At 40.4% G+C, this 12,534-nt stretch overlaps 1 protein-coding gene across 3 annotated transcripts in view; it reads left to right on the top strand.

The window, feature by feature from the left end:
- The window catches only part of LOC115160669 (signal transducer and activator of transcription 4), a 29,116-nt gene that overhangs the window by 7,446 nt on the left and 9,136 nt on the right, over positions 1 to 12,534 (top strand). For 2 of the 3 annotated variants that reach the window (XM_029710918.1, XM_029710916.1), the window contains exons 4-14: positions 6,373 to 6,471; positions 6,872 to 7,043; positions 7,500 to 7,585; positions 8,158 to 8,309; positions 8,702 to 8,860; positions 9,293 to 9,385; positions 9,504 to 9,563; positions 9,835 to 9,855; positions 10,154 to 10,247; positions 10,507 to 10,551; positions 11,720 to 11,803. In XM_029710918.1, coding sequence (XP_029566778.1) covers positions 6,373 to 6,471; positions 6,872 to 7,043; positions 7,500 to 7,585; positions 8,158 to 8,309; positions 8,702 to 8,860; positions 9,293 to 9,385; positions 9,504 to 9,563; positions 9,835 to 9,855; positions 10,154 to 10,247; positions 10,507 to 10,551; positions 11,720 to 11,803 — 1,065 coding nt within the window. The remainder of the gene's footprint in view (positions 1 to 6,372; positions 6,472 to 6,871; positions 7,044 to 7,499; positions 7,586 to 8,157; positions 8,310 to 8,701; positions 8,861 to 9,292; positions 9,386 to 9,503; positions 9,564 to 9,834; positions 9,856 to 10,153; positions 10,248 to 10,506; positions 10,552 to 11,719; positions 11,804 to 12,534) is intronic. The other variant, XM_029710917.1, reaches the window with a different exon arrangement.

Below are 12,534 nucleotides of genomic sequence, written 5' to 3'. Positions count from 1 at the left end.
GGGATTGGCTTACACGTGTATTGGTCTTCCTCATACTGAGCATTCTTTCACTGATAGGTGTTGTCCCAGTCATAATTTGACCTCTTACCCTATTGAGGCGAAAATAAGAAACATGTTCAGAGTCTTACTGAGGTCTCAGGACATTGACTGGTGGTAGTATATTTCTTAGATTCTCTAAGAATTGTACCTTTAAAACACTAACAGGAATAGAAAATGGCTGTTTGAGGTTGATGGGCATGGGGCCATATTTCTGTGTTACACTAACTGATGTAGGAAAGACATACCTCAGCAGAACCTTGTGGTTTCCACACTTCCATTTCATGTGTGTGCCGATCGTGTTATGCTTCTCAGAGGTAGTAGTAGCACGAACATTGAGAGGTTTGACTTGGGGGTGGCGCTTGGCGATGTGCGTTTTGTTGTTGTTTAGGTGTAGTCTATGACGCACAGAGGACAGGCGGAAAATATCTCTTTCCAGACAATTTGTGCTGAGTGTTCCTTAAAGGTATATAAGCATTATTTGGGGTCTGTTCTTTTGAACTCAGTCAATTTAGGGAATTCTATGGAAATGCATTTTATGAATCGAAAAAAACCTTCTCCAATGTTTCATACCTGAATTGCATTTTGTTGTGATGGCATTGACTCACTGAATGAAGAATGCATTCAACCCACTATGCAAATCTATTAGTACTGGAAATCAAGATTGCAGTGCTTATGTTTCATCTAAAGCTACACTCTTAAAAAAAGGTTACAAAATGTTTCAGCATAAGAGAACCATTGGAAATTATTTTTTTAATTTCTTTTTTTTTTTTTTAGATTAGAGTCATTTAGCAGATACTCTTATCCAGAGCGACTTACGGGAGCAATTAGGGTTAAGTGCCAGATATTTCACCTAGACCGCTCGGGGTTTCAAACTAGCAAAATCTTGGCTACTGGCCCAATGTTCTTAACCACTAGGCTACCTGCCGCACCAGCCAAGTTCCAGGTAAAACCCTTTTTTCCTTCTAGTTAGAACCCTCTCTGAAAACCAAAAGGATTCTTCAAAGGGTTCTCCTACGGGGACAGCCAAATAACCCTTTTTAGGTTGTAGATGGCCTTTCATACACTCTTAGAGCCGAACACTCGGCACTATTTTTCTAAGGGGATTTCTCTTGATCAGCTAACAAAGTCAGAGGGATGATAGATGGGGGTTTTACTGTCTTTCTCTGAATACAGTAGGCTGAATTACACTGCTGCTCTGACGTTGTTTGTTTGTGCTGTAGTTGTCATTGTGATTATTTAAAGGGTATCGTGTGGGTTTTTCAAGACTGAATCACCCTCCTGAAAGAGAAATCAGGTTTCACATTTTCACATCAAAACTTTCCGTTTTGTCACAGAGGCCTTGAGAGAATCTGCGGCATTTTGCAAAACCAGATAAAATATGGAAAGATGCGTGTGGTGTTTGAGACACGTTTTGCACAGAACTGGGTTCGGATCACAGAGACCGCTAAAGCTAACGAAAGGAACAAATTAAGGGGTACAGAGGGCAAGTCCATTCATGGTTTTGTTCGTTAGGATACACTGATAGCAAAACAAGCATTTCTTAATGATTTAAGTTCAGCTAATACCTCCCTGTTTCTCTCTTTCTTACATTCTGTGCCTAATGAACACGGCCCATGCAGGCCTGCTCTTTTTACAGTAAATGTTTCCTTGTTCAAACTGTCATAGTAGATATAGGTTTTTGCTGATGGCAGACCTGATACTTCACACACACACACACACACACCTACCTGATGGCAGACTTTCTCTGTGTGGTGTGTCAGTTGTGGTGGAATTATTCTAATCAAAGACCATTTTAGACTTCCTCAAAACAATTAAACTTTATTAATTAATTACTGCAGTAAAGGAGCTTGTCAACGAGCCCAACCAGCAGGACCAAGCCACAGCATTTTATAGCAAAGTCCATCCTCTTGAATGTTCATGATTTCACAGATAAGAGAATATATATATATATATATATATATATACACACAAAGGTACATTGTGCTCTCATGCAACAGACATCGAGCTTTACATGGCACCAAATATCTGTCTCTAGTTCATTTACTGCTTGCTTATACAGGAATACTAATGCAAAAGACACTACTAGGTCCTTTCCTTTAAATAAACTGGATGTTGGGTCTCCCTGGCACTGACAGACAGGCACACACACTAATCATGGAATGTTGTCTTTATCACCAAGCCGTCGTAGATCTACTGTCAACGTTAAATCTGAGGCTTCTCTCTCTTCACACAGATACATGAGAGTTCTAAGAACTTTATTCTGTTGCCCCCAAAAATAATAAACAAAGAGTACTAGTACGAGATTACATTCTAATATAAGAGTAATGTGATTAACATGATGTTGTAATTCTACGACACGGGGGAGAGCAATGAGAGTACAGTGGGTTCAGGTTACTCAAGGATGTACAGTATCTTGGAAAACCCCCTTTCAAATTAAATACTTCCTTATTGGTTACTACACTGCGTGCACATTTATTAGGCAAGTGAGTATTCTGATCTTATCATTGTTTCTATTCACATTTTCGAACTCCAAACCATATAAACTTGAATGCTTATTGGATTTAATCATTTTCAGGTGATATGTATTTGTGTAATGAGGGAGGGTGTGGCGAAAGTGAATAACACCTTATATCAAGGTGTGCATAATTATTAGGCAGCTTCATTACCTCAGGTAAAATGGGCCAAAAAAGAAATTTAACTGACACTGAAAAGCCAAAAATGTAAAATGCCTTTCAGACGGATGCGACACTCTTTAAATAGCTAAACTATTGAGGTGTGACCACCGGACATTCAAACGTTTTGTTGCGAATAGTCAACTGGGGCGCAAAAAAACGGATGGGGAAGAAAAGGCACAAATTAACTGCAAAAGACTTGAGAAGAATTAAACGTCAAACTACCAGGAACCCATTATCCTCCAGTGCCACCATATTCCAGAACTGCAACCTACCTGGAGTGTTCAGAAGTACAAGGTGTCAAGTGCTCAGAGACATGGCCAAGGTCAAGAAGACTGAAACAAGACCACCACAAGTTGAAGCGTCAAGATTGGGCAAAGAAATACCTGAAGACAGATTTTTCAAAGGTTTTATGGACAGATGAAATGAAAGTGACTCTTGATGGACCAAATGGATGGGCCCGTGGCTGGATCAGTAATGGACACAGGGCACCACTTTGAGTCAGGTGCCAGCAAGGTGAAGGAGGGGTACTGGTATGGGCTGCTATCATTGAGGATGAGGTAGTTGGAACTTTTCGGGTTGAAGATGGACTGAAACTCAACTCCCAAACCTATTGCCAGTTTCTGGAAGATTCTTTCGTCAAAGTGGTACAGGAAGAAGTCCTCAGCATTCTAGAAGGCCATGATCTTTATGCAGGACAATGCTCCATCACATGCATCCAAGTACTCCACTGCTTGGCTAGTCAGCAAGGGCCTCAAAGATGCCTGAATAATGACCTCGCCCCCTTCCTCACCTGACTTAAATCCTATTGAGAACTTGTGGGCCCTTCTCAAATGTGAGATTTACAGTGATGGAAGACAATACACCTGTTTGAACAGCAGTTGGGAGGCTGTGGTTGCTGCTTCAGTGCAAATTTATTGTGAACAGATCAAGAAACTGACAGACTCCATGGATGGAAGGCTCATGGCAGTTATTGAAAATTAGGGTGGCTATATTGGTCACTGAATATTTTTGAAAGGCCAAAAATGTTATAATTGTCATTTTGTGTTACTTATCTGTTACACTTACTCTAAAAATTGAGAATAAACAAGTGAGTTGAGAGAAATTATTTTTGTAATTTAGTTGCCTAATAATTCTGCACACTTCTATATATTTTCCTGAGAAAGACACAACTCACTTTTCCTTTGTTAAACATTCAGGTTTGAGGTTCAATAACATTTTGGATTGACTGAGAGCATTGTTTGTTCAACAATAAAATGAATCCCGAGGAATACAATTTGCCTAATAATTGTGCACGCAGTGTATACATTCTAAGGAGAAAGTAGGGCAAACCTAAAAGGCTCTGCATGGTCAATCCGGATCTGCGTTTGGCCGTACAGCAGAGCTGTTGTCAAGGAACTGAGTTTGTGTTTATGCGGGAATTCTCGCCCCCACCTACCATCAACCAATCATGTCAATGCGGAGCTATACGGAGCCCTCCGCATTGTTACAACATTTGGGAGGCACGCCATCGCCGTACAAAGCTCGATTTTGGCCTCCGGATGCTCCACAATTGCGTCACACCCTCTGTACAGAGCATCCGGAACGTGTGGGCGGATCGAGCATAAATCCACTATTAGCCTCCATGTTCTCCCCATGCTCTTTGTGTTTCTGAGAAACCACCATATCTTGAGAGGACACGCTTTCAAAAAGCTCTTGGAGAAAATCACTTTTTATTTAGTTTTCACCTTTTATCCGTTTTGAAAAATGTAAATGTTTGTTTAAAAGTATTTTTTTTGACAGGGATGGACATTTAAATGAGAGGGAGACAGATACCCACTGGGCACACCACGTCATTTCAACATGAACAATATTTGGTTGAGTCGTTGATCAATGAGATTACAACCTATATTCACCCACTCAAAAAGACAGCCAAAAGTTTGTTGAATTTCCAATGTGCTATCACCATGCTTTCAACCATCTTAAAAAGGACAACCAAATTCCAATGGAAAAACAATGTCAGATTTTTGGCTTAGTTGTCACCCAAATGCCTAACATTGGGCTTTCACCCATTTTATTTTAAAAGCACATCAAAGTTCAAATGGGAATACGATGTCTTATTTTGTTTGTTTATACAACAGATTGTGTTGTCCACTGTGCTTAATCTAATAGCAAAACCAAATGACCTGGATTGCAGTTGAGATTACATTAAATACATGGTGCAAGTGATCAATGCCGTTCCAGATTCTACGCATTTTACAGCAGTTGTGAAGATCTCCACAGACCTGCGACACTCTATGCATGCTATCGTGAACATGCAAGTTTTTTTATGATTATATAACATGACTTTTATAGTTTCAGTAACCTCAATATGGCCATGGATGTGTTACTCATTTTAAGGTTGACCGTTAGATGACTTAATATTATTGAATTGTGTTTGGTTGACAACGCAAAAAAAAAAATCACAGTTTTAAGATGTATCTACTGCTGTCAATCTGAGCAACTGGCTTAGTCCTATTCTTTTAAGTTCGATTTTTGGTTGAGATGGTGACGTGAATCAAACATTAAATTATTAATTTGAAAACAAACTGAAATTATAGCTAGTCAACGGTACAGATGGCACTAGGCAAGCAGAAGATATCTGATTCAAATGTTGATATTTGGTTGCGTTGTCAACCAAATACAATTCAATAATATTCAGTAATCTAACGTTCAACCTTAAAATGAGTAACACATCCATGGCCCTATTGAGGTTACTAAAACTATAAAAGTCATGTTATAAAATTCCATATCCTACAATTTTAAATCAGAGCTTGAAACACTAGGCCTATGTGTGGTAAAAAAAAAAAAAAATTAAACAATAGCTGTTGATTACTTTTAGTCCTAAATAGAATCATTGATATTTGAGTGATAAAGTATGGTTACATTTTAATTTGCTCTGTTAAACCTACCCTTTGGCATGACTTCGATAGCAACAGTAAATATATTTTGTTTTTATGTGGAGAATGATTGTGGAGCATTTTCACTATAGTGCATTGGTATTAGTCAGTGACAAAAATAGCTAAGCAAGGCTGGGTTTGATTAAAATCCTGGATGGGAGACTAAAGGGTAGCTGTAGAAAATTTCTCCAGTAGGAGGTGCTGCCCAGCTATATATATGAGAGTGAGAGTGAGAGTGCGAGTGCGAGTGCGAGTGCGAGTGCGAGTGCGAGTGCGAGTGCGAGTGCGAGTGCGAGTGCGAGTGCGAGTGCGAGTGCGAGTGCGAGTGCGAGTGCGAGTGCGAGTGCGAGTGCGAGTGCGAGTGCGAGTGCGAGTGCGAGTGCGAGTGCGAGTGCGTTGTTTTTAAAGGTACAAATTCAACATATTTTATAAAAATTGGTTACCATGAGATAATCCTGTGGTTGAAATGTTACCCTCAAAACAACAGTGTAAGTTAAATATGTTGACAAATTACATTGAAACCGTGTTGATTCAACAAGTTTGTGCCCAGTAGAAGTGCGGTGGGACCGGGTTTAGATCGCATGCAGGCAGGGACCTGCATCTGTCAAGCGGTGTAGACTGCAGTAGCATAATATTGCAGTGAATTCAGGGGGTTAGCCCGCACCAGAACTCAAACCCAGGTCCAGCAACTGTCAACCCAACACAGCAGTTTCGCTAAGAGATTCAAATATCGTGTGTTTCAGATAAAATACAAAGCCTACCCTCTGCTCATGGCCGCGGTCATCTCAACTAGCCTCAGAGAGGAGCGTCGTATCATCGCCACAGCCAGCATACAGAATCAGGTGTGTCACTCCGTTATTATGTCACCAGGAAACCTCCATGATTTTCCCTCATCTCTTTCCTCAAAATACCTGGGAAAACAGAGGCAGTAACAGGAAGAGTTAAGACTAAAGTGCAACAGAAAGGCCTGTGTGCATACAGATGTAGCATCTTAATTTGATCACCCTGTTGCTGGAGAACTTTCCTGCAATGCAGGAAATGTTAAACTTGTAGTGTATTTGAGGTTTAAAAGGCTTCAAAAGTTTGTCATTATTCTTTACGAAAAATGTATCGACCCCCATTAATTATAATCCACATCCTGTTGCTGCAGGATTATTTTCCTGCTATAGGAAACTGGCTCAAATTTAAGATCGTGTGTGTGTGTGTGTGTGTGTGTGTGGTTAACCTCTATCTTCTTGACAGGGCCCGTTGGAGAAGTGTCTGCAGAATTCCGTGACCTTCGAGAGACAGAAGAACATGGACAACAGGGTGGCAGTGATCAGGAGTAATGTGCAGCTGCTGGACCAGGCAGTGAAATGTCTAGAGGACATGCAAGATGACTTTGACTTCCGCTTCAAAACGATCCAGTCTCGAGGTCAGCTATATGGCCAATCTGAAATCAACTTCCAGCTCCTATCCCCTATGGAATCCTCTAAGATCTGAGATGATTTGATAGCTTTCATATAATATCGGATAGCTGTAAGTAATATGGCAATAGCTGTGCCTTGCCCTCTGGTGGCCTGATGTGGTGGAATTATTGAATAACTAAGGGTAAGACTTTACTTAAGCCCTGCAGGTATATTGCATTGTGATGTGGTTATAATGCATTGTAAGACTTATCGTGAGCATATAGCCTTAAAATAGGCAATTTGGGATTTGAAAAACATGGCGATCACCCCACCTTTTTGTTATATTCTTCAATAATCAATGGCTATACTGCATTAATTTGAAAGTCTCTAAAAATGTACATACAAATCCCAGATTGCCCCTTTAAAGTGTTACCACAGATTGTTTTCCCCCCGCTGTCATATTAGATGTGTTTGTCCCTCAGATCCGGCGGACAGGAACACAGAGCTGATGAAACCGGAAGTGACCCGACTGCAGGAGATTCTCAACAACCTGGACTTTAAGAGGAAGGTGTGGGGACACTAACATGCATGCATACATTTAGATAAACCAGCAATCAGCTATGTTTGTCAGCTACACCTTTTTACTCTCTATGGTTGTTACTATAAGCTTCCTGTGAAGCGTGTAAACAGTCAAAGCCCTTATCTGGGAGTGAATATGCGTTTATTTGAATTGGTGCCACCATTTGTCATTTGTAACTGTGTTAGGTACTTATGCAATTGCTGTCTGATACAGTTTAAGTCTATACAACTCTATGAATATTTATCTACAGTATTTAGATACGATTGTTAGACTTTCCTTTTTTGGGGCCTGCGACATGTGGAGAGCACTGGGGCATCAAGCACAATACTGCAAGTTTGATTTAACACTGCAAAACAGTTCAGTGAGTTACGATATCAAATAATATTAATTGCATTTGCTTCGGGCTTATACCACTTACATCAATTAGTGCATACATAATCATATGGATTGGCCCCAGTGGGAATCAAACCCACAACCCTGGCGTTGCTCGCACCATGCGCTTGCCAACTGAGCCGCACAGGAGACCGGACTAGCATTGAGATTTTATTGTTCCGCCACAGGAGAACCTGTCTAAAATGAGTGACGTGATAAAAGAGATTGACGATCTGATAGCCTCCCAGCTGAACCCAGAGCTGATGGAGTGGAAACGCAGGCAGCAGATCAACTGTATAGGTGGCCCACTGCTCACTGGACTGGACCAGCTCCAGAACTGGTAAAACACACATGTGCAGGAATGCACACACACATATACAGTACACACTAGTAAAAGCCCTAATAAAGACACTGAACACACACACGCCCTAGTTTGAATCCCCAGAATCAGTCATTTTCAGATCAGCTTTGTTATCACTTAAGGGTTGGGCAATTCCAGTCCTCGAGGGCCTGATTAATGTCAGTTTTTCCCCAGCCCCAGCTAACACACCTGACTCCAATAATCACCTAATCTTCAGTTTTGAATGCAATTTGATTAATCAGCTGTGTTTTGCTAGGGATGGAGAAAAAGCGTGACGCCAATCAGGCCCCCGAGACACTGTCCTTAACTCATAACTCTATCTCCTAACTCAATCCTAAAATACAGTAACTTGGGACCTCTCTCTCTCACAGGTTTACTCTGACAGCCCAGAGTCTGTTCCAGATGAAACGTCAGCTGGACAAACTGGGAGAACTTATCCTGAAGGTGACCTATACGAGCGACCCCATCTCCTTGCAGAGACCGCAGCTGGAGGAGCAGGTCAAATACCTCATCGGCCACCTCATCAAAAGGTACCAACCTCAACAAAACCACACACCTCTGGTCAAATACCTACCTAATCTAACTAAATGCATATGTCTGACTACTTTAGAGTCAGCGGCACCAGTTAAAACAAAGCATAAACTGTCTGCCGGTCTCCCTTTGGTTAAATGACTACACTTGTGCCTTAAAGTGAATTTAGAAAAGCTTAATGTAAATGGAAGGCCTGCGAACTTTAAGATGCAACTACACTTGTAAATACAAATAATTAATAAAATATCCATCACAAAATAATTATCCAAAAAACTGGACGCATAGGGAAGCATTAATGGTCTTGTTGACAGGGAAATGGACTTGACTTATATTGCCTCCACCCAAATCTAGGTGGTGTACACAACTGCTATCATGCTATTGTCGTTCTCTTGTGTGCCATCTTTGTGTCATCCTTTGTGCAATGTCCACAGCTCATTTGTGGTGGAGAAGCAGCCATTGATGCCAACCCACCCCCAGAAACCTCTCATCATCAAGACCGGGGTACAGTTCACCACCAAAGTCAGGTACAGTATGTGTATCAAGATCCAACACAACTTAATTGTATTTATCAATTCGTTGTGTGGGTGCATATTAAATGTGTTTTTAGTTAGTATTTCTGTTTTGATCACATTGTATATCCAGATTGCTGGTCAAACTCCCAGAGGTGGATTATCAACTCAAAGTGAAGACGATATTTGACAAGTGAGTAAGACATCCGCAGAAGCATTTTAATCTCCATCTGTTAGCCAATGTTTGTACACTGGTGACAATGTAACCCAGAAATATGTGGCACATTCACTTTGAAGGGTGAGCGAACCAGTGGTTGCTCTTTGCAAGTTCTGTTACACATACTGTGTGTTAACATGTCACGGATATACTGTGTTCTATAAACAATGTTTCATAGACATTCATTAGCAAGCTGGCACTAATACTGAGTAATTTTGCTATGTTCTATATTTTCCCCTGTGTGTAGGGCCCTCCCCCCTGGCAGAGTGTGAGTATACTTGTGTGGGCTGTTCAGTGGGAATTTCCTTCTACTGTTATTTAGGCCAATATCAAGTGACGTGTGTAAGGATGAGGTAGAACAGTGACCAAAAAGATAGATACGAGAAGCCATTTTTGATTACAAATCAGATGACCCGGTTTTAAGTGAGCAGAATTATCAGTTGCCTGGAATTCAACTTAAATTTGAGTTGTTTTTAACCTCTGCATGCATCTTAGCTCATTTTGTGTGTGTGTGCGCTTAGTTCAGACTATTAACTATGGCTTTTACCGCATCCCTCTCCATTCAGACATCGTCAGTTCTTCATCCTGACTTCCACCACCAAAGTAATGGACGTGGAGGAATCATCTAATGGCTGTCTATCTGTAGAGTTCAGACACTTGGTAACCTCTCACCTTCACTGTCCCCACTAACATATTCATAATAATGTAAAACTCAATCTGTTAATCCACAGGTTTAGTGGAACATTTTAGTGGACTCAAACTAATTTGGTCCAATGGGGCTGGCTGCAGCAGCCATACTGTACGTTTGCAATGACCGTTATATTGCAAAAATGATTTATTATGATCGACCTGGCCTAGCTGTTCATAAAATGAACTATTCATACAGATTCATTATTAATTTCTGTATATGTATCTTCAGCAGCTGAAAGAGAAGAAATATGTTAACGGTACCAAGGTGAACGAGGTGAGGGGAAATATGACAGTTGAACAATACTTTTTGTTTCTCCCTAAATGATGGTTGTGTCAGTGATTCAAGCCTATCAAAAGGTTACACTCTTGCACAGTGAACTTTAGGAAAGCTTGACCTTTGAAACTTGACCTTCAGATTTGTTTGCGGTTGACACTAGTTGCCACAAACTCATAAATGCTGTCTATTTCTTCTTAAAATCTGATTTGAAACCTAACCCTACCATTAACCACACTGCTAACCTTATGCCTTAAATTAAGCAAATATTTGTTTTTATGAATTTTTGCAATATAACCAAATTTGACTTTGTGGCTGTGGTCACTAGAGCAAACCTTTTTTGTTTTCCATGTTAGTTTCTCCCCAAAGCAGTTCTAAAAAGGCTAAGTCTTTAAATGACAACTACAAAAAATATAAATTCTGGTCAACCAGAGGTCATTTAATTAAAGTCATTGGACACTGAGGTGAATTAGGAGTTTAATAATTCCGATTTTATTTAGAGGTCAATTACTTTGCCTGAGGTGATATCTTAATTAAATTAAAAAAACACAACTCAAACACTTCCATTAAGAAAAGGTAGTTGCTTTCTTAAAACGGTAGAGGGCAACATTACCATGGATTTAAAGTTTTCCCCTCAATTTGAAGTAAAAAAAATGTGTACTCCTTTTCAGGACAATGGTGCGTTTGTGTACGTTTCAAGATGGCACCATAATTTTATCGCCGATGAAAAACCTTGTTAACTCTTTCTGAGTTTTTTTAAATCATAGATTAAATATACAAAAATGAGTTTATTTGACTTTTTTTTTTATTCACATGACTCAACAAAACTCAGGTCAACCCTTCCCTCACATGCTCTAAACCTTAGGATACAGGATCCTTATTTTATCCAGAAATTGACTTAATGAATACCGCTATCAAACTTAGCCCTATTACTCATATACTGAAGAGAAAATATTATTACTTCATTGGAGATCGTTTTCCCAGCCTGTTCTTTGTTTAATAGGACAAATTCCTTATCCTGTTGATAGTTTCACATTGAAATGTATGAAACTTTTTAGTGGGTCAATCACTGAACAAAAAAAGTGTTGTAGTCCTTGGCTATTGTATTTAATGTGTTCTGAGGAAAAGGTTTAGGAAAGTGTGTGTGTGTGTATTCTGCTGGTTCCAGGGTCCTCTCTCTGTGACGGAGGAGCTCCACTCCCTCAGCTTCGAGGCCCAGTTCAACATACAGGGCATTAACATCGACCTGGAGGTCAGTCAGTCTACACACTCCTTCACACATCCTGTATATGACACACACACTCCCACACACATTCTTCATTCTTACGATACTCCACATATAGTCCCTCACACACCCCTCATAACCCCCACATAGTCTTCCTGGCATACATTGTCAGTTATTATTAGTCCTTGTTAAGGAATATGTTATGTAGTTAAGGTCTTAGGAGCATGACTAGATGCTTCCGCAGCACCAACCGGGTCTAAATGCTGAGCCAAGCCTTTATAATCCCACAAGTGCAGGCAATCAAGGTGTTTATCAGTCAGCCGTGAGGCTGCTTGTTTCTTTGGCGGACATGAGGCCTTTCGTTTGGTTTTGAATCTGTTTGGGCATGCCTGTCTCTCTCTAGTTTTCCCTTTTGTATGTTTGTTTTTCGTCACCATCTGAACAAATGATAATCTGCTTGGGCTGGCCGACCAAGAGGTCAAGACGGAGCTGGCCCTGAACTCTGTACTTTTGCTGTCTCCTGGGTACATGGATTCAATACCTGGTCGCGTATGCTTACTTCTCATATTAATGCACACACAGTCAGGTTACAGAACAATTAGGCAAGCCTAGGGCCCCTAGACACAGTGTGACAGTAGGATGTCTATTCAGTTGCGTAACAGCAAGCATATACTTTCTGTGTGCAGTCAGGTCCATAATTATTGGCCTCCTTGCATGCTCAAGAAAATGGAAACATTTATATTTTATACTAATACAAT

Source organism: Salmo trutta, chromosome 24, assembly GCF_901001165.1.
Source record: "Salmo trutta chromosome 24, fSalTru1.1, whole genome shotgun sequence".
In the NCBI taxonomy this organism is placed as follows: Eukaryota; Metazoa; Chordata; class Actinopteri; order Salmoniformes; family Salmonidae; genus Salmo; species Salmo trutta.
Note: the sequence above shows the minus strand (reverse complement) of the source record. Positions and strands in the feature narration are given on the sequence as shown.